Here is a 23271-nt window from a genome sequence, read left to right on the forward strand (position 1 = left end):
TTGAGTCCAATTGATTGGTTTAAAATCAGGTTTTATTAATTCATAGAGAGGTTTAACCCTCTGCATAATTTAGAATGTAAGTTCTTCCAAAATTCAGGAATCCTAGTATTGATTGTAAGTTCCTCAGCGTTTTGGTGCTTGGAGTACAGCACACTTCTCTAAGAAATTGTCTGCTAGGCTTTTGCCTTCACTTGATCATTCATATCCTAAAAACAGGACAGTCAGATGGGCAATTCGTGACTTTTTAAAGTTGAATTTGTAACCCTCTGCTGCGAACCCAAGTATTATGGTGTTCACTCTTTTCAAGTGAGTATACAAGTCATCATCTGTCAGATAGATGTCATCGACATAAGATAATGCCTCATCATCATACATTTGTAGTAACTCTGTTACTCTTGCTGAGAATAATCCTGGGCTATTCTTGAACCCCTGTGGGAGTCGACAGAAATTTGCTGCGAGCCCATTATTGAGAAAGCGGTCAAATACCTGCTTTCAGGTGCAATGTTTTGACAAAAGAATCCATTAGAGATGTCTAATGTTGTTTTTTTTTTTGCGCACGATGTTATTCATTAGTGCTGCACTGTGTGAGTTTTGTACTGCAAATGTCTTGCAACATGAGTTAAGGTGTCTGTAGTCCAAAACTAGACAATATGAATCGTCTGGCTTGGAGACAGGAAACAAAGGATTGTTCATTTGTGAGGTGCATGTTTCAATCACCCCCTGGTATTCAAGTTGATCTAAGATCTCCCTGACCTGTTTTTTAGCTTCTTGCTTAATTGGGTACTGCCTTTGTGCAGTTGGTTGACATTTTAATTGGATTTTGTGAGGAGGAGAGTCCTCATCCCATCCTACATGATTTTTATATAATGCAGGAGCTTGGGCTACTGCCCACTTTCTTGCAAGTGTATTTTTTTATGAATTGCAATGTCATTTGAGAAGGCAGGCATAATCATTTCTTCGCCATGAGGGCACTCCCTGACAAACTTTGGTGTCCAGTCCTTTTCAGCTAAAAGGATGTCATAGCCTTTGGAAAGGTTATCCCAAAATAGACCCCTTACTTTCCTAGTCTTATCTCCCTCTATACGTAATGTTATCTCGTATATTTTATGAGGTTTGCTAACTCTGCTGTCTGCAGTTTCAACTTGAATGTATTCATTCGTGTCCACTGTCTCCAGATGATTCAACAGGATCTTGCGAGCTATGGTCACTTCTGCTGCGCTGTCTAGCACTGTCTGGGCCCACTCTCCGTTTTTCAGCTGTGTCCTCAGTATCCTCGGCATGTTTGACTATTTTAATGCTGGCTACCTTCTTTCTTGGAAATTGTAATTTTTTACTTTGAGGAGCAGGTTCTTTGTCTTTGGACTTGACGTGCTCGTCCCTTTATTCTGACCGTCCTCTTCTTTCCGATTTCTGCGAGGAAGTCTGAAAAGATCGAGAGGGACGTGTATCAATATCTTGATATCTATCAGGTTTCTTTAGATTATCCCTATTTCTAAGGTTGTATCTTTTCTCAGAGGGCTCCCTCTGGGGAGACTTGTGTCCTTGGTCCGGAGATCTTTCTCTCCGCCGAGGAGACCTTACTCTGGACTGGAATCTTTTTTCTTTGGGAGTGGATTGTTTATTTCCATTCCAGCTCTTTTTTGGAGTGTTTAGATTATTTTTAATAAATATTTTTTCAGGATTCTCAGTTAGTTGCGGTTTTACTGGTTTCCCACCCAAACTATCTCTTCCTAGTTCTTCATAGGATTTTTCTATGATTCTGGCAAGTTCAAATGGTTGTTCTGCTATATCTGTTTCTTTCAATTTCTGGAGGAATGTTATATCCTCCGTTGCCAATTGAACCAACTCTCTATATGCCTGTGTTAATTCTTTTATTTTAACTAAGAGTTCTTCACTTGACATTGTATCAATGTCTGGATGTGGTGTGTAGCTGGCTAGAAGCGGCCACGTTGCTCCTGGTCTACCTAGTGGACCGAGCCTGGTGATGTGATTATTATGTTTTAGGGCGCCTTTAAACCAGAGCAGGTGCTCTTGGTATTTTAATGGGATTTCCACCTCCTCGAAAGGAGTGTATTCATCCGGTGGTTCCTCTATTTTGTAATAGTGGAAGTCGTGTGTGACAGCATTTGCTGCTGGAAAGTTTATCCGTGAATAGAATACCTCTGTCTGCCGATATTCATGTGCCTCAATTACGAATACGACTATACCACCTCTCGATGTTAGTCCATTCTCTATAAGTTTAAGAGTTATAGTTTTTCTTATGTTGACCGGAATGAGTATAGCATCCGGGTCGGTCTGCAGGAGACTATTGTCATCCTCTAGGAGTTGAGCTGCTATTCTAGCTGTCTCCCTTTCTTCTTCATTTTCTGACATTTTTACTGATAGAAAGGTTTTTGTTGCAGATCAGGTTTCAAGGAAACAAAGATTAGGTGCACAATATTTTGGAACACTGTATCCTTCAACGTTGACTAAACCAGAAACTATACATAGAAATCTCTTCCTACTAAGTTTCGGCGGATTTTTAACCTTTTACCCACTCCAGATGTCTTTTGGAGTATTTACGGGAAAAAGGGTCTGTGTGAAAGAGCACGACTGAGTTACTCTAACGTCTTGCGTTAGATTTATCGCCTTACCAAACGTTGGGCGCCATGTAGTGTAGTTCCTATATTCCCAATAGGCTCTGCGCATTGGAATAATATATTCAGCAGTGTAGACGTAGGACTGAGGTTATCTAGGTCTCTACTGACTATATTACACTTAAGGTTTGCCAGCTAGCTCAGAGGTCACTAGAAACTTTCTCGAATAAACGAGGAGTTTAACCTCCCTGGATAGACAAGAAGGGATTAGCTTCTGACAACCATAAAACATGACAACTTTCCTCTCCCTGAATAAGAGTGTATCTCTAGAGTCGTGTGAAAACAAAAGACAGCTATTTCACTCAGTCAAACGTGCGTACTTAGTTTCACCAGAATGCAGAGAAAAGAGAGACGGGCGTTTTCAATAAAAGGTGTTATTTATTGAGCAGTCTTCTTCCTCATACAAGAGAAATGAATTGCCACGATTGTAATGCTCATGGTAAAGTAAAGTGCGTACAGTAAAAGGAGGATTATAAAATAATACTGTAAAAGCATTGATATGGTTTCTTAGCCATATGATACTTTAAAATAGATAAAATATATACATACATATATACATCGACTTATCCTACTCAACTGGTGCTTCTAAATACGCCTACCCCCGTGTACCTGACCTAAGCCTAATACGTGGGAAGGAGTAAGTAAGTAGCAGTTTAAGTTAAGTTTGTTTTGCCAAGAATCTGACTCAAGAATTCTCTGTAAGGGTTTAGTCAGTTCCGTACCTGGGTAATAGAAAGCAGGAGGTCTGGTATCTCTCTCTCAGGACTCGATATCCCAGCAACCCGCAAGGGTAGGCTGGAAACGCCGGAGCTGGATTTCTCGGCAGGAGAAAAGACAGCGTCTTTCTCAGCGCGTCAAAGAGGAGGGCAGCGTCCGTGGGCTCTCGCATCAGCTGGGCTTTCGGGCAAGTAGATAGCTGCTCTGCTCCAGATTCACCACCGTGTGTTTGCTCAAGGCAACGTTGGTATATTTATACCTGAAAGGTGCCTGGGTTTGACGTAAGGTTGGACATACGACGTCAATAAAGATGTCACTAAGAACTGGCTGTTCTTACAGTGCTTTACAGGAGTTCTAGGGCGAAATCAAAACAAAAGCAAGGGGGATTTCCCAGGTTGCTGGAGGCTTGGTTTTGTTTAGAGAACTCGGTGTGCTTACTAGGGGACGGAGAAGTAGCCTTGCTTAATGTGACAGCATGTGCTACGACTGAATTATGGATATGATTATTATGCCGTTGTATGGATATTATTGATTATAGCCGGACAAGAGCATAAAATAGGAATATCGATTCAGGTTTCCTAGATAAAACACTACAGTGTTTTATTGCAAAAACGAGTCACACTAGTGTTGTGGTGCCACTGGTTTTAGTGAGATTACAGTTGGGCATCCATTTTTTGGGACCTGGTGGCGTGGGTAGGTCCTGCTGGCAGCGCACGAGGCTACAAACTCCATAACCTCATGGAAGCCTAAAATCTATTGTGCAGGCCGCCGGGTACTGTTGATGCCTGGGTTTCTTACAGAATAGGGAGATCCAGCCCATCACAGATTCATGAACACAACAAGCCCCCTCTTCTTGTGACACTCAGACTAGCCTATTGGATACTTATATAGGTATTATAGTGTAGACAGACTCAACATAATACTGTTTAAGGCCCTCAAGAATCGCGACTAAATTAACATAAGAGCGAGAAACATGTCGCCCACTACAAACACACACTAACCAGCACTGAAGTAGGAACACTGCATTCCATCAAGTGCTGGTTATCACACATTTTAATTAAGGCAGGAGACCCCCAGAATAAAGTTTCTCATAGGTACTCCCAGCCTTATTTTAAACTCACTTTCATGTCTACACACCCCTGGCCCCACACCCGCACTTCACAAAAAGATCTCTGATAAAGAGCCCCTCTTAGAGGTGAGCCTGTTGGGTATGGTACTGCCGACCCAATGAGGAGCAGCCCAGATGATGAAGGGTGTGTGAGGGCATTACATCCAACAAAATGGATGCCCAAATGTGATCTCACCGAGACCAGTGGCACCACAACACTAGTGTGACTCGTACCTTTTTCTCCTGAGGAACGGCACAGCATCCGTTGTCTTGACGTATTGGGGCACACGCTGATGCTGGACCTCCCACTCCCGTGGAGTGGAAATCGCCCCTCTCTCCCCCTTGTTGAATACAGGCCCGTGGAGTGGAAATTGCCCCTCTCTCCCCCTTGTTGAATACAGGCTAGGGCATGTGCCAAAGCCAGGCGGAAACCACCACTCTAGTCAGGATAAGGGAGTTACACTCCTAAAATAACCCCCGCTCACCCAGTGGTAGCTTGGCATGAGCAGTCAGGCTTATCTTAGAGGCAGTGTGTAAACCATTTGCACATAATCAACAGTAATACAGTGTAAGCACTACAAAAGGACACCACACCAGTTCAGAAAAATATCCAATATTTTTATATACTTAAGACAAGACCAAAAAAACTTAAAAATCCACAGTTATCAAAATACACTTTAAAAACAGTTCCTCGATGTTGATAGCTCTGTCTGGGGCTATCGCGGTGTCATGAGCAAATGAATCCAAACAGTTCTGGCTGACCGATGCGTCGCGGGCCAGCTACGGTGTCAGGAAGAACCGTAAACAGTACCTTTTAGAAATGCAGGGCGTCTATGACCTCTCATTGAGCTTCCAAAAACACGGCCTCTGCAGGCGTCTGTTCCAGAGGTCGGCGCAGGAGTCGTCAGGGCCCTCGAAGTCCCACGTGTTGCGGGTCGACCTTGCGTCGGCAGCTTGATGTGCTGCGGTGCGAAGTGCAGCAGTGCGCCGTCCTTAGGTCATGGTGCGAGCAGCGGCTCGGTGGCGGCATCAGATGGCATCATCAGTGAGACCAGGGTCGCAGTGCAAGATGAAGGCGGTGCTCATCACGGTGCTGGCAGGTCACGATGCAGCAGCGGTGTCATTGTTGCTGAAGCGCTATCATCGGCTGACGTACTTGAGTCGATGGCGCCGGCGTCGGTAGGCCAAGGCTGCAATGCGAATGAGGGCGGTGCGTCATGTAACTTTATGAGCGGTGCCCTCAAACCACGGTGCAAGCAGCGGTGTCGATTTCAGCATGGAGCAGCGTCATCGGGGAAACCAAGGCGTCGTCGTGAAGCGAGGCGGTGCGGAGTGCAGTGCCCACAGGTCGCGGTGCGAGCAGCGGCTCGGTAGCGGCATCAGCAGGCATCGTCGGTGAGACCAGGGTCATGGTGCGGCGTTGTGGTGGTGCTCTCTGCGGTGCCTTCAGGACATGGAGTCGGTAGCGGTGTCAGAGACGTCATTGGGTTGCTTTTCTTCTGTTGTAGCACAAAACACACAGTCCCCAGTGCTGAGGGCAGAAGAGCTTGAAGTCTTTGTTGTTTCTGAGACTTCTTGAACAGGGGCAAGCTCTACCTCAAGACTTTGGAGAAACTCACAAAGTAGATTGCAGAAAGTTCAGTCCAGTCCTTTCACTGCCCAAGACAGAAGCAACCACTGTAGGCCAACACAGCAAAGCACACAGCAATGTGGTAGTCCCTCCTCACAGCTTCTCCAGCTCTTCTTCTTTGCAGTCTTCTTGATTCAAAAGAGTTCTTAAGTTCAGGGGTTGGGCCCCAGTATTTGTATCCAATAATCCTTTGATCCTTTAGGCAGAGGGTGTCTGTGCACAGCCAGAACCAGTTCTGCCTTCTCTGGTGTGATTTTCTGGCAGGGGGTGGAGACGGCATTGTCAGAGCCAGACCAAGCCCTTTGAGGTGCAAGGAAATCTCCTCCCTCTTCCCCCATCGCAGCCCAGGTCTATTCAGCCCTTTTTCTGACCTACCTAGACTATCGGGAGCCACCCTTGCTTCCAAGCCATCTGTCGTCCAAACCCCAGACAGGTAATCCACATTCCAGCAGAGGCACACGGGATGACTGAGCAAGAAAATACCTACTTCCTAAAAGTGATATTTTCAAACACAGAATGTAAAAATCACCTTTACTAAAAGATGCATCATTAGATTCTGAGGGCAGGCATACTAGATTTTATTTTTCCACCTAGTTCCCAGGGCCAGTTATGATTATAAGCTGTTATAAACAAACTTCCCATTCTGTCTTATAGGGAACAGGTAGCCTTGCGATAGTGAAACACGAAATGGGCTGTGATTCACTATCAGGACATGCCACACACACCAGGGCATGTCCTACCTTTCACATACACTGCACCCTGCCCACAGGGGTACCTTGGGCCTACCTTAGGGGTGCCTGACAGATAAGAAAAGGGAATGTTAGGGACTGGCAAGTGTGTGCACTGGCCAAGTCGGCATGACAGATACCAACTGCGCGCAGACTCTGCAATGTCAGGTCTAAGTTACCTTTTTAAGGCTACTCACGTGGGTGGCACAATCAGTGCTGCAGGCCCACTAGTAGCATTTGATTTACAGGCCCTGGCACACTCAGTGCACTTTACTAGGGACTAACAAGTAAATCAAATATCCAATCATGGGAACACAATCCATAACACAATTTACACAGAGAGCATGTGCACTTTAGCATTGATTAGCAGTGGTAAAGTTCCCAGAGTCCTAAAACCAACACAAACAGATCAGGGAAAAATAGGAGGAAGAAGCAAAAAGTTCAGGGATAACCCTGCAAAAAGGGCCATTTCCAACACCCATTTTTACCATTAGCTGGAAGGAGGTTGAAAGCACACAAAATAGCAAAAATAGTCTATGTCCCAGAAATATGCCAAAACTGTGTAAAAAAAATGGGTTTTCTGAATAAAGTATGCTTGTCCGTGAAAGCTGGGAAGATGGTGATTTCAGCACCACAACCCCTTTGTTGATACCATTTGCAGGGAGAAAAACAGACACTTTCATCTGTAGCCATTTTTTCCCATTTTTTCCCTCCAAAAAAATTGTTGTATGTTGGCTAATTTGTGGGTCCCCTCCAGGGGAATCCACAAACCCTGGTTGCCTTTAGAATTCCTGTGGTGTTGGAAGAAAAGGATGCAAATTTGGCGTGGATACTTATGTGGTCAAAAAGTTACAGGGGCCTAAGCGCGAACAACCCCAAATGGCCAAAAAAAGGCTTCGCTTGGGGCGGTGAGGCCTAGCAGCGAAGGCGTTAATGGGAAAAATGCGGCCTCTTTATATTGCATCCTTCTGTTCAATGAAGAAAATCCAACTTGTTCCTTTCCAGCCATTCTCCTTCTTATGGGCGAAGGATGTAGCCCTAGCATGGAATAATGTCCTTCATTAGTAAGAGTGTTTCTTGCTATTAGGACTTAAAATGAAATCTAGTAACCGATCAGTAAGCAACAACATCTGCTCACAGTGTCTGCCATTTAGTTCAGCTTAGTTAAAACCAACACACAATCTTCTGGCAGATTCTTGATAGTCTTCAGCCCAAAAACCTGCAGTATGCTTATTTTTGTGCTGATCAAAATAGATTTAATTTCTCAGCTTACCTCCACAAATGTCAGCCACTCTGGGGGCAGCCATCCGATGTAAATTCGTTCTTGGTTTAGTGGCCCTTCCTTAACCAAGGTCAAAGTTGTTAAATCTACTGGATGAAATTGTGGAAATACAACATTTTGCTGCTGGACGTTTAATTAAAATATTAGAAGAGCCCAACCGTTTTGCTCTCTCTTTCTCTTTCCCTTTCACCGTAGCTGAAGCAGTGGTTCTATCTTTCACAGCTATTCTCGATTACACACTGTGGTGAAAAAAATGCCCCCCAACATTATATTGCAGGTGAAGGAAGAAATAATTAGAAGGATCATTGGTCACAAGTAACATTTTTACCTTTTCTACAATGGATCAGTGGAGGAGTAACACCACCTCAAATCAAAGATTTGATATGTTTTGCTTTAGTCCTTTTGCCCCAAGGAAAGAAGGTCTCATAGGTTCCCAGGTACTCCCAACTTGTGCATCTGGAAAGTAGTAGCGTAAGCCTGCTAGCCACCAGGAATATTTTGTTCATGGAATAGGGATTGTATGAATGTATCAACTCTCAAACTCTGGTATGGGGGTACCCTAGGAGAGATATGGCTGCTAAGCTCCAAAGAGGCGGGTTGAGGTCATTTGGTGCCCTGCAGCTCGTCCTGCTACGGCACAGCAAACAGGACCAAGTAACCACTTCCGCCACTTCACTCTCAGGGTAGCAAAGGGCACTGTCGTAGGCTTCCCACAGAGATGGGGAGGCAGGAAAGACATTAGTGTCTAACCCAGTGCTCATCTTTATGGAAAAAGAATGCACTATAGTATCAGAGCAGTCTTAATACTAGACAGTCATGTGGGTATTATATATAAGTTTGTAGTAAGATGAGTTCTTACAGTGAAGTGCTATACCCTCCACAATCTTCCCAGTAATCCATTTCTAGTATATGGTCCCGCCTCCACCATTACCATCCCCAACCCTCTACAGGCTCAGTCAAGATTAGACTCCGGTGCAGCCGGCTCAAAGGCATCTCATTGGATCAAGGAACAGATCAGTTTCATGTTTTTGTCATTCATTTTGCAAATAGTGTCATGCTGCGCACCTTAGTCTCTTGTCCCTGGTGCAGATTAAGGCTTGCATTTTACCTGCTAATTGTGGTACTTGTGAGAATTACACTCCTACCCTCACAGCTTAACTCTTTCTTCAAGGTGGATGGGGAGGACTAACAGGACTGAGTTGGTTTTGATTGTTTTTCTAATTTATTTTAAACTTTTCACATTTTCCAGACAAGCTACATTTTCAGGTCATTAAAAAAAGCTATTCAGCATCAAACGTGCAAGAAGCACAAACACTACTGCTTCAATTTAGTCATAAAGAAGTGCAACATTGTAATTAGAAAAAAAGTGCGAAGGGAGAGAGTAGTGATTAACAATCAATAAGAGATTAAGAAACAAGAGGTGTTTGAAATAGTTAATACATTAAAACTTTGAATCAGCTAAATGATTTAGTTAAAGTGCATTCAGAAAAGCACATAAACCATTTCCAAATCTTAAACATTTTGCTCCCTCCTGCCCTTCTGGCAAATACATACTCCTTGTTATAGCCTGCACATAATTTATTGAGTCACGATTGAAAGTCTAATGGCTCCCTCGATTTCCAAAAATGTTCTGCTAACGAGCGAGCTATTAAAAAGTTGCTATGTAAGACAAGGCTCGTAAATTTCTTGTCTTTCGACCCAGATTTCTCAAGGTGCCTAAGTGGATGGCCTTTGGGTCTGGTGAAACTGAAGCTCCTAAGGCATCACCCATGAACAATAACACCTTTCCCCAAAATCCCCTTAGCTTCTGATATCCCCCTATCCTCTGTTCCCAGGTGGCCAGCATGTTACACCTAGGAAAACATTCGGAGATGGAATTATTCCAATCATGCAATTTCTTAATCATGTGAGAGACTAGCCACTGGGCATACAATTGCATCTACTTGAAATTTGCCCCCCTCAGTAGCTGCCAATTAAAGGTAGATATTTCCAGCCATTCTTCAGCCAGATTTATACCGATAGCTTTCGTCCAGCTATTTTGGGCCAGTAAAAACATTTTGTTAGCATGTTTGTGATTGTGACACCCTCCAAGTCATTTTACCGAATACCCAATCTTTTTTAGGAGACTTTTGGGATTGAACATATCCACCACAGTTTCCCTTGATCTCCATATCTGAGAGGTAGGAACTTCTTTACAATACTTTGAATTGGTGAATAATACAAAGCATTCCCTGTCTTGACTAGGTGTGGCTTGGTCGTACCTGACTCCAAGGTATTACTCCGCTGTTACAAATTCAATCCTCCTATTCTCCCCAGCTAAGCTCATTCTCACCCCTTAGAAGTTTGCTGAAGATATGCGGGGCTGGGGGGGGGGGGGGTGGGGGGGGTAGGAGCTTGAGGAGAGTTGCAGCATTTATTGAAGTATAGTTTAAAATGCCATAGCTGCTTTTGCTTCAGTTTGAATACAATATATGTGTGTTTATGCTCATATTTACTTTATTTGAACCTCAAATATAATGAAACACAAAGAAGCGAAGATTGGGGCGTGGCCAAGGTGTCGTTCAAGATGGCTGCCTAAGGGGACTGCTCTGCCGCGCCGGGACGCTCTTCGGACCCGCAAATGCGCCTTTCGCCATTTACTCCTGGAATTGTTGCCCGCATCGTCTACCGGAACGACTGGAGACCCCGGTGATATCTTTCAGGACATTTAGCGCATTGCGCTTATTGAATAATTTACCGTGGCTCCTTCTCTTCATATCGGCTGCCATCTTAGATGCGCGCATTGAAATAATGACGATTTTAGCGTGCCTGAACAATGCCCCTTACAAGCTGGTCCCTGCAATAATGGGAGTCAATGTTTGTCTACAATCTTCATTACTTGCATAAGGAGGCTTGTTATGCTGTATATCATTGCGCCCTACCTGCTCTCCATTGAATGCCAAGGTATTTACTTCAAGGTTGCCGCCATTTTAGGTATGAGTTACTTCAGCATCAGGAATACTAATATGCCTCACATCTCTATAATCCTGCCTTGTTGATAATCTCATGTGCTTTCTTATTGCTACTGTTGGATAACCTTTTCATCTTCTGGTGGTATCTTTGACTGTATCTCACCAATCACCTAAATATACTTTATACTCATGTGACTTCTTCTGGATTTTTGTTACCTCCGGCAAGTAGTGTATTTTCTCATTTGTTTAATGCTACCCACAACCTTTGTCTTTTCGAACATCACTGATTTACTTCTCATACAGTCTCAGCAGTGGCTCATCAAATAAGTTGGTTTCCTTTCCTTGGGTCTTTCCTGCCTGACCAAATCACCAAGAAAGCACTTTGTTCACTTTGTTCGCTATACTCCTGGAGAGCTCTACACTTGTTATGCTTAATACCTATGTGCAACTTTGATGGGCAAATTGCGCAAGCTGAAGTTTGTCTTTGTCATGGATCAGCTAGTTCTGCGGCAACATCTTCATTCTCCTCAACATCGGATTCGTCATCTGCCTCAAACCAAATGGCGGGTGTTGCCCCTAATCGCTCTGCTACGACAACATCCATACCAAACAAATCTTCTCCTCCTACCACCTCCTCAAAACGCTTGAAGCATGATCCTCCCTCTCCTGATAAATCACCACCTACAATTTCTCTGGAGATACTCTAGGAGGAAATACGCTCATTGCGCCGGTTTGTTGAAGAAACCAACAACAAAATGCAATTCCTTGAGGAGAAATGGTCATCTATGGAGAACAGAGTAGCAGTTGTAGAGCAGCAAGTGTCGGAGATACAGATCAATTCGCAACGCATTTCTTCTTTCGAAAAACCTGTTCGTGCTCTTTAACAACATACTGAGGACTTAGAAAACAGGAACAGGAGGAACAATCTATGCATATATGGTTTGCCAGAATTTCTGGAGGGGTACGAGCCTGTATCATTCTTTCTCTTCCTTCCTTCCGAAACTTCTGGATATGCCAACCACCACTTTTCTCAGCATTCAAAGAGCCCACAGACTTGGTCCTCGTTCCTCTGCCTCAGCTAAACCACGTGGCGTCATCATTCTTTTCTTGAAGTTTACAGATCTTCTCTCAGTACTCTTTGCAGCAAGATCTAAGCTCCAAGTTTCCTGGATGGGTCAGAAGGTATTTCTTTCTCAAGATGTTTCCAATGCTACTGCGGCTAGAAGAAAATAATTTCTGAAACTTCATGCTCCGCTACGTTCTATGGGTGCTAGATATGGACTTTTTCACCAGTGTACTTTTAAAGTCACACATCAAAATCAAACATGGTCCTTTCAAGATCCTGCAGAACTGAAGAACTTCATTTATTTCCAAACTAACAGTGGCATGGATACTTCTACTTCTTCCAATGGTTGACCGTTGATCTAATCTTTATTTTCCTTGCAGGATATCAGTATTCTTCAATGCTCCTCTTTTTCTAGTATTTTGTTGTGTTACCGCTTTTGAGGTTTCTTTAATAGTTTTTGTATGGTTCCTCTGGTTGTTTTCTTGTTTTCTTATTCTAGTGTGCTCTCCTTAGACGTTACAAGCTTTTAAGAATTCTTGAATTCTTGTATTTCTTTTTGTTGCTTGTTGGTTTGTTGTATATTTCCTCATGCATTTTCCTCATGTTTAATAGTATTTTCTTGTTTATTCCTTTAGATTATTTTGTGTTTATCCCCTCAATTCAACTGTTATTTCTACTATATTCCCTTATCGTCCTGGTGTGGTCTGCTCTCCCATCCTTGGGTGGCTCGTCTTGTTGAGTGTCACCATCGCCCCATTGTCCCTTCTTATGTTTTTCTCAGGTATGATCCTATCAGTCGTCCTTTTTGGATATGTACTGTCTTCTCTCGTCTTTCTCTTTTCCTTCCCTCCCTTCTCTCCCTTTTTCCTATCGAGTAAGCTCCTATCTCCTCGGTCTCCTACTCTTCTTTCCTTTTTTCTACATGCAGTTTTGCTTTTTCCTTTTTTATTCCCTCTTCCGCTTCTCCTTTAAATGTTTCCATCTTTTTCATCATATCTCTCTTTTTCTTATTGGCATCTTCTTATTTTTTATTGTAATTGTATTTTTTCTTTCCATGAAACTTTATTTGATGTTTTTTTAATTCAAAGTTGTTTCTTGAAATGTAAAAGGTTTCATCAATCCTATAAAGAGGCAGAGAATCCTTTCCCACCTAGCTTTCTATAATCTGGATATTGTTCTCTTACAAGAGGCACATCTTACCGAGGCCGAATCACTTAAGTTGACAAGAAGCTGGGTGGGTACGGTCTTATTCTCACCTTCCACCAATAAACAAAATGGTGTGGCTATCCTATGTCACAAGAAATTAAAATGTAAAATTGTCTCACAAGAAAATGATATTGATGCCAGATGGATTTTAGCTAAACTATTAATTAACTCTGTACCTTTAACAGTCTTTCATGTTTACAGTCCTACGCAACCAAATTGTTTTTTCTGGCATTTAATTACCAAAAAATGTATTCAACATTGTGATGACCTGTTTATCTTAGGAGGGGATTGTAATCAAATTGTTGATGCATTTCTGGATTGCAAATCATCTGTATACTTCATACCTCACAGAACACACAAACAATTCCTTGATACTATTTCTCAATCACATCTTATTGACTCCTGGAGACTTTCCCATCCTCATACTCTCGATTATTAATTTTTTTCTCCTCCTCATGCTTCTTTTTCTCGTCTGAATTATATCTTTATTTCTCAATCTTTATCTCAAAACTTACTATCCTCCTCTATTGAACCAATAGTTATATCGGACCATGCTCCAATTGTAACAGACCTAGATTTGCTTTCTCCGCTCCCTAGGTCTTCTCGTTGGCGGTTTAATAATTCTCTTCTCACTGACTCTCTTTTTTCTTCCTCTTTCCGTGATTTTGCTAACAAATTCTTTTCGCTTAATTGTGACCCTAATATTTCTCCCCATGTTCTTAGGGATTCCTTTAAAGCAACTGCAAGGGGGTTTATTATATATTTTGTCTCTAAGAAGAAGAAAAAAACTTTCCTCCAGAAACAGAAAAATATATTGGCTCATATTAAAAGAATGGAACATGAATTTTACACCTCTTCATCTAATTCTATTTCACCAGACCTCATACCAGCTAAACTTGAGTTTAATAAAACTACTAATGATAATGCATCATCAATACTTCTCCGCAGTAGCGCTTGTTATTATGGTGGTCGCAATAAATCAGGGAAACTCTTGGCCAATTATCTCAAATCGCGTAAAGAACGTACTTTTATAGAGTCTATGTTTTTTCCCGATAACACTCTTCTACACAAAGATCACAAAATACTTGAGCAATTTCGACTTCTTTACCAAAACCTCTACACACCAGAATCTCCACCCACTTCTTCTCTCATTCAATCCTATCTTGAGAAACTTCCTAGTCCCTCTTCCCCACACCTTAATTTTTCTGATATTGAAAAATCTCTCTCACTTAGTGAATTGTCCAAAGCTTTGAGTCCTCTTACAAAAGGTAAATCACCTGGTCCTGGCGGTTTTTCAGTTGAATGTTACTTGCATTTTTCTGATCTCTTGCTCCCCAAACTTTTAGCCCTTTTCCAATCTTTCTATTTATCTGGTAGGGCAGATGGTACCTTTGAGGAGGCCACCATCTGCCTTATTCCTAAAGACGGTCGTGATCCCCAATTCTGTCAAAATTATCGACTAATCTCTTTAGTCAATGTAGACTATAAGTTATTTGCTAAACTGCTTGCTTTACGCTTGGATTCTTTTATGCCCCATCTTATTAGTAAAGAGCAATGTGGTTTTGTTAAGGGCAGGCTTACTTCCGATAACTCTCGTCTTTTTCTCAACCTTCTCAATAAAGCTTCATCCCTTTCAATTCCTCTAGCTGATATTTTGGTTGACGCAGAGAAAGCTTTTGATAGGGTGGATTGGTCCTTTTTGTTTGCTTCCTTACGTTGGCATGGTTTTGGTCCACATTTTATATCTCTTGTGTCCCTGCTGTATTCTGCCCCTAAAGCCTCGGTCTTAGTTAATGGGCGTGTTTCCTCTTAATTTTCTCTCCAACAAGGGGTTCGTCAAGGCTGTCCCTTGTCTCCCCTTCTTTTTGTTTTGGCACTTGAACCTTTTCTGACCTCTATCCGTAATAATGATTCCATTTCTAATTTTCCTTATGGTGATAATCAGTCGAAGCTCTCTGCATATGCAGATGATATTCTTTTATTTATCTCCAACCCTGAAACATCTATCCCCCGTTTATTATCTGCATTTAACTCTTTTTCACAAGTTTCTGGATACAAAATTAACTCGGATAAGACTGAAATTCTTCCTCTCACTAAATTCTGTCTCCCTCACTTCTTTTCTTCCACTGGGTTTGCATGAAATAACACAAAAATAAATTAAATATCTAGGTATTTGGTTCTCTAGCTCCATTGCTTCCTCAATTAATTTGAATATGTTCGCAGTCTTATCTCGTATTGAAAAAATACTCTACTTGGAATTCTCTTTTTCTTTCTTGATGAGGGTGCATGAACTCAATTAAAATGATGATAGCCCCTAATCTCATACATTCTCTCCATGCTTCCTGTACATATTTCTGCTATTCATTTCAAGCGTATTGATTCGCCCCTTTCAAAATTTCTCTGGAACAATAAAAAATATAGAATTGCTTTGTCATTTCTTCGGAAGACTAAATCTAACGGTGGAATCAATTTCCCAGATTTTCTCCTTTATCATAAGTCTTTCACATTATGTCAGGCTTCAAGGTGGCTTTCGTCGGATCCCTCTCCGTTTACCCCCCTTTGGCTTTCCATCGAACAAATACTACTATTACTCTTTTCCTTTAATGAAGTTATTTGTTTCTCCGCTAAAACTCTTTCTACTTCACTTCCCTTCCCTTATTTAGACATACCTCCTCCCTCCTATCACCCCTGGTACGCCCTTCTACTATTACCCGGGAGTCTTTCTTAGATGCCCCTATTTGGCATAACTCACTTCTTCTTATTAACAATAGGCCCATATTTGGGAAAAATTGGCGGTTAAGGGGTGTTATGAGGATTAATCAACTCTTTGATGGAATATCACCTTGCTCCTTCCCTCAATTTCAACTTCTAATCCATTGTCCACAGGTTGGAGTGACTAGTTATATTCATAATAACACGATTAAAAGATATAAAAAGCATCCACCAGCTTTTATTATTTATTACTTATTATTACTCATCATAGTACATTCAATCAAGCAGTCTTTCAACACTAAATCTGTGTTTTTTGTGAATACATAGCCAATGCTATTTTTGAATGATAAATCAAGGTAACACGAGATGAGCAGGGCAACTTGACAGATGTGGTCCTGTTTACTTCTTGTTTTCCCATAGAGAGGTGCCTCCTTTTTCCTGAGCCGCAGCCTGGTGAGGTTTGATCCCCATGCATTACGGGTAAGCATGTAATGCTCGTTCACTAATTAGTAATATGGTAGATGATGATGAGATACATCAGTACTAAAAACAGACTGCATAAAGTTGATTTACGATGATGAGAGTTTTGATCTGGAAAGTTTGTTAATCTCGCATACAAGGGACAGGACTGTCTTCAGACTCAATATGTTTTATGTTACAGTTGCCTTTTGCATCACGTCATTTGCTGAGGATATGGTACACACCTAGGACTTCAGGTGATAAGGTTATATTGATTCCAACCCGCATTATATTTCAGACCGTCGTATTATTATTTCACGTTGCAGTAGCAATATTGTTGAGGTCCTGAAGAAGGTAGAGGATTAGTTGTTTCCTCATATTGCTGAAACATGTTGACCCATTTAATCATCATGACAGTTATTTGTTGAAATCTGTCCATTTGCACTGTTTTAGATTTGAGCACTGAGAGGCACCAATAAAAGTTTTTCTCTCACTTCCCAATTTTAACTCATTTTTAAAATCTTTTTTGCACTGCACTTATTTCTTCCCACACTTAGTGGTTGCTCACGTCTGTAGGTCACGTCTGTAGGTCAATTAGTTAATCGCATCATTTTGAGAACATAACCAACAGTTCTTAATTAAAACATCAGCGAGCTTCCCTTCCTTTTAGATAGGGTTGCAGTCCTTAGAGTCACTAGTGTGACGCTAGGAGGAGACCCAGATGATGAAACATGTCACCATTGGTGAGTGATAGGAATCAGTCCTTATGATTAGGACTTCCAAATGATTTAGGATAATAAGAAGCTTCCCTTTGATAGTGAGGTAGAGGTTGGCAAACTTGCTCTCTCAGATTCTCTCTTGTCTGTTGTGCTTGTTCAGACCCGTGGATAGTTATGTGTAGTATGTGTTTAATATCTTCCCATAGACCCCATAGGTAACAGAATAGTGAGTAGTTGCTGTGGTATTTGTGGAATATTTAGATTGTTTAAGAACAAACTAAAAGCATGTTCAGATTATTTTGTTAGTTCGGATTCGGAATTGTACCCAACATCCTGACAATTCACCAAGGCTCCATTGACGGCAGTTGCAATGGTGTCAACAAAACCTTCCATGCTCCCGTCTGGCGGCATCGAAGGTTAATCGGACCATTCTTGGGACAGGAGGTATAATTATACAGAGGAGCTGTGCTGTGTGGACAAATGCATTGCTGGTCAATGGCGCACAAGCTCATTTCAAACACCAAATGGCCCTGTGCATAAGGAGAAAAACTGACTGTCCCCAAAAAATACTAATCCTGCTGTGCATCACTAGCCTATACAAACTGGCTACTTCTTGTAATGCTCCTTAAAACAAATCACAAACTTTACACAATTGTGTCTCCATTATACCACAGTTGCTTATGTGTGCTTTTGTGTCTCTGTAAGCAAGCATTGAACAATGGGAATATGTGTTTACTTTTACTTGCCTTTATTATGCCCCGTCCAAACGTCTGTCTGATTCATTACATCAAGGTCCGTGTCTTGATCAAATAATTTTAAGTCTTCCTCATCCAAAGCAATGTCTCCCCAATACGCAACTGTAAAAGAAAATAATAATCAACATTAAAAATCAAAGTGGTGGACACTGTACAATGCATGACTTGATAGAAGGTATTATTCCACACAAAAGCTTATTTCCTGCAACAATTTTTACAATCCTAATTCCTTCAACATCCTTGCCTCTGGATTGCAGGAGTAAAAAAGTATGCAAGTTTACTACAGCCAGTTAGATTACATTGTTCAATTTAGGGTGAAGTCCGGCTATCAGCCAACAAATATGATAGATGCAGGAAGAAACCTCTTTTTGAGGAGGAGTAAAGCTTATTTATGATAGTTGTAAATAGCACCAGATTAGTTCAGGATCAAGCTGCAAATTTCAACAAACCTTGTTAAAAAATACCTTGGCATGGAAGATGTACAAATTGTTTTACTGCATGAAAAGACTTAATTGCTCTGAGTCAGCTCTACCTTTGCACAGTTCCTACACACCTCTCAAGCCAGATTCGCGATAATGATAGGCTCACATTTAATTTCATAATTAAACAGTAGGTGCTATGAGAGTGTGAGGTTTATGCACAAATGGATGCAAAGGACTTTTCTTGGTGTCCAGCCGTAAAAACGCTTATGTAAATATTTGACAATGGAATTAAGATTAGTTGCCTCGATGCAAGAGGGTCTGTCAGGGAAGCAAAGCTCCACCTCAGTTAGTAATGACTGTGACAAGACAAAAGGCGTTGAGTAGCATTTCATTGCATGGACAACTCGAAAGGAATTAACAACCTGATGGACCAATGTCAACCTTTCTAAAGAGGGCTAATTTCTCAAAACACCCGTTAATTTCCAGGACACACAGGAGCTATAATACCCTATTCATTTGTTTTGGCTGCAGATTTTATTACTCAAGTCAGCTAAGTTCACAAAGTTCATTAACATTAAGTCAACAATGAGCAGGACTGAAGCTGGCAAGGTAATCCCCACAAAAGCATGGCTTGGTAACAAGCATAAAGCAAAGCCAGAATGTTGTGTATATTCAGGTGACAAACCTGCCTGGGCATTTTGTGGAGATCTGGCACACTGCAAACATGAGCAATAAGGATGAATGGGGGCACTATGTCCTGCTAGTTAATGAACTGGCATCAGAGTCGAGGGCCCACAGTGAAGCTAGCCCTTACTATAATATGCATGGCCCACGGCTCTTCAGTGGTATTTAATAAACGCTAATTTGAAACCTTACTTTACAGGTGCGTGTGTGTTTTGCTTCGGATGTTTCGGATGTGCGTGCGGAAGGTACTCGCGGTAAATGCTGTTCTGCAGCATGATTTGGAGATCCTGAGGGATAAAATACAGTCAGATGGCCAAGAGAGGTGCACATTTCCCATATCAGGAAGGGCACAGATCGAAGTCTCAAAGGAGCTCGATTCAGAATCCCAGGTACAGCAATCATCATGCAGCCCATTCCGGCAGTAACAGCAGACCTTAAAAAACACGTCAAACAGCTTCCATTGTGAGGGTGACTCAGTTGAGGGCCAGCCTGGATCTGGACTTTCCAGCAGAACGGTCCATCAAACCTGGGATTTGTTAGGGTGCCACTCAGGCAAGAGTAATTTCCACTGCTCTCTCATTGCTGAAGTTATGGCAACACAGACACTTGCTTCTGGTTGTATGGAGACGATTTCTGCCCAGGGAATTCAAGGTGCACTCTCTACAAGCAAGTCTAAAGTACCTAGATGCAACTCATCCAACACAGTGAGCTATCCAGATCTCTCTCAAGACATGGTGTAACAAAAACAAAACCAGTAGAAATTGATAGCTTAAGCACATGCAGAGATTAGGAACATACAGATAAGTAGCTGTGAAGGGGTGTTTGAGAGGTGTTAGACTTGTACATCAAAATGGGCTACTTCTCCATAACACACCACAAAAATCTTTTGGGAAGTTGTCATTCATATTCCGTGCTATGGGAGACTGAGACAAGTTCGTCACAATGATGCTGTATTTCAGTTTGTACCCTCTTTCTATTCTGCTACATCTTCCCATTCCTCACCAGAATAACCTGAACGGTTCCCACTTCCTGCTGCACTGAAAAAGGACACTAAGATTTGAATTCTGTTAATACTTCTACTGGAAAAAAACACTACCCGAGAATATAGCTGGTTAATTTCATTTTAGCCATCTGGGCATCTTTATAACAAATGAGGACACCTGGTTTAGTTTTGCATGACTTGAGAGGATTTTAGGGCCAATTGACCTTTATCTAGCCCCTCACAAGAGATCAGATTCACACCCTAAATTCTGAGCTAGTTGTAGGACACGGTAGCATGCACAAGGTGTTGCAAGAAGGGGAGCTAAATGGCACCACAAAGCAACAAATGTGACCTCACTGCCATGGAAGATCTGCAACAAATATCATTAAACTCGACAGTCCAATTTTTTTGAAACACATAGAAGCAGTTTAATGTTCACCTTTCCAGGACTATTAAATAGTTTTGGATGTTCTAGCCCATTAAAAACTCATGGTTGCTTCTTTGTTACCATGGAAAATTAAAAACTGGGACCAAGGGAATGATTTCGAGTTTGCTGAAGGTATAGGTGCCATTTATCATACCTGATAAAATCAGTCACTGCGGGGTTCAGAATTTATTGGGTGTGATATATTCCACCTATTTAGAGTCTTGGAAAACCATTTGCGTTTTGGTTCTTAACACACCAAAATCCAAATGTTACAGTGAATACCATATTGACGACTGGTCAGACGTGCCAAAATTCAACAAACGGTGAAGTATTTATTGCACCAGGTAATTACCAGGTGCAGGGAATACTACCAAACTCTGAGTTCCAATCCCTGTGCAAACAAGGGTTTGCATAGCGATCGGAAAACAAAAACCGAATCAGAAACACCCCAAACTCGGAACCAGGTCCTAAGGATTTCCATACTCATATTAGACCAGTCAGTGCTTGCAAAGCCAATAGTCTTACTTGAATTTTCATTTGTAAACCAGCACTGTTGACTTTGCCATTTCTGGTCAAGGGGGGGTGCTAGGAAACCTCTTTCTTGTATATTATGTGTGTGTGTTTGTGTATTTTGTGGTGACATGTTCTCTTCAGAATACTAAGGCTGTCTTTAGTTAAACCTAAATGGTGCCAATTTTTCAACTATTCCATGGTAAATCCAGTTGATCCCACCCTTTTCAGATCATATGTATGTTGCTCTAGTATTTCTCATGCTAACAAAATGTCCTGAATACAAAACTGTGTGCACTCTCCAGTTCAATGCTGGCCCTGGAGAGCTTTAATTTCCTTTCTGTTTTGCATGCTCATTTCAATAAGCAATCCCAAACGAGTTTTCCCACTAGTGGCTATTCATTATTGTCTATTGTTATACAACAGTGATGTTATAAAGGTACTTTCTAGGACAAAAAAGCACTCTAGCACTAGAAATGTCTATCATGAGAGCGTCATCAATATATGCTTTTAATGCCAGGTACTGAAGGCAAGTTGGGAGGAATGGCCATACAACTTTCCTTCACCTGCCACCACATTCACACCCCGTATCAGACCCAGAACCTAAGCTTTACCTTCACCAGACTATACTTGAGTGCTTCTAAAAGGTTCCAGACCCTGCAAAGATTCAGATAGCTGACCACTGCATTAAAACGCATGGATACATTCTCTGTACCTTAAGCAGCTTTCATTCACAGTGCTCTACAAAATGGGCAATCCATACATCAATAAAATAGTATCTGTTAATCCCTCTTCATAATTCAACACTTGATACAACAGATCCAAAGAAATACTGCCCCATAGCAGCCCTACCATGAATCTACAAAGGCCTAGGAGAAAAGAAAACCACCACCCAAATCCAAACTCACCTAGAAGATACCATCCGGTTCACAAAACCATCCAGCACCCAATTTAAACATGATTTTGGATGACGTCCTAAGTATGACTAACCAGGGTTCACAGAGCATGTTAATCCTCTACATCTCTCAGTCGCCTTTGAGAAGGTGAAACTCAAGTTCTTTTTTACTTCATCTGTAATCAGTTGCACACTTCAGTAACCTATCTAAAATGGTTTAGTTCCTTCCTGTCTGACAGACTATAAAGCAGGGGTCTCCAACGTTTTCTGTAACAAGAGCTACTTGTGCTCAATGAAAATGATCCCAAGTTACTATCAGTATTGGCTTTGTAATAGGGACCACATCAGACAAGATTATATTAGTGGCCAAGCTATGCAAGAGTACCGGTAGTGATCAGCGAGGTGCAACAGGGTTGCCAGCTGTAAATTAAAAAAATATTTGCCAGTTTGTAATCCTTTACATAGGTAGTACATAGCAGCTATATCTGCAATGCTCAGGGCACCAAGGTAATAGTATTAGTAATATGTCTACCCAACGCCACATGATTTATCGCTCAGCTATAAAAGGATTTCGGAAAATCAACCATTTTGCTCCAAACATCATCCTAGGAGGGCTGAAAATACTTACATTTTTGTGCTAAGTAAACACTTTTCGAATTGTTATAAATACATCAATTCAGCCAAGCAAACGCTTCTGGTTTAGTAGGCTGGGCTGAACGCAGGAGAGTTACTCAAAGAGAGTTGGAGAGCTACCACTAGCTCACAAGTTACTCGTTCAAGAAGCCTGCTGAAAAGGATCAGGCTAGGAGGCCTGAAATCTACACCCAGCCCAGTTACATGTGAAGCCCTCCGTGACGCCTAATCTGATTGACCAATTGAAGACCAACAACCTCCCATTTCCTTATATAAATACAACACAGATTTACTTGTAGATCACAGTAGAGGGATCAATTCACCACAGCAACATAAGACACTGAATCAATTTAGTGCATCTGGATGGGACAAAACAGATACAACTTAAACTGATGTAAAACAGAAATCTCTGTGATGGGTCCACCTCATATGATACATAAATTATCTTCTTCAACTATCCATTCTTTTCAGGAAAAAAAAATCTCAAAAACAAAGGTCAGGAACGTAAGCATGATCCAGATCTTAACCTTAGCTTAAAGACCCTAAGCAATCCATTGTCAAATCCACGTTTCATCAAATTAAGTTGCTAAAAAAAAGTCCCAACCATTCTTTCCAGCCAAAAACCACCAACAGTTGGAAGGATACTATTCAACTCCTGCCTTAACTATGGGAGCACTCTCGACTGAAGCCTACCAACTCAATAAACTACAAATGGCACAAAATGGAGCAGTCCATCTGATTTGTGGGTC

General features: G+C 41.6%; 1 protein-coding gene across 1 annotated transcript in view; it reads right to left on the reverse strand.

Annotated features, from left to right (window-relative positions):
* TLL2 (tolloid like 2) overlaps positions 1–23271 on the reverse strand; it is a 2328887-nt gene that overhangs the window by 2006704 nt on the left and 298912 nt on the right. The window contains exon 2 of the mRNA XM_078643121.1: positions 17961–18071. Coding sequence (XP_078499247.1) covers positions 17961–18071 — 111 coding nt within the window. The remainder of the gene's footprint in view (positions 1–17960; positions 18072–23271) is intronic.

This window comes from Lissotriton helveticus, chromosome 5_1 (genome assembly GCF_964261635.1).
Source record: "Lissotriton helveticus chromosome 5_1, aLisHel1.1, whole genome shotgun sequence".
Lineage (NCBI taxonomy): Eukaryota > Metazoa > Chordata > Amphibia > Caudata > Salamandridae > Lissotriton > Lissotriton helveticus.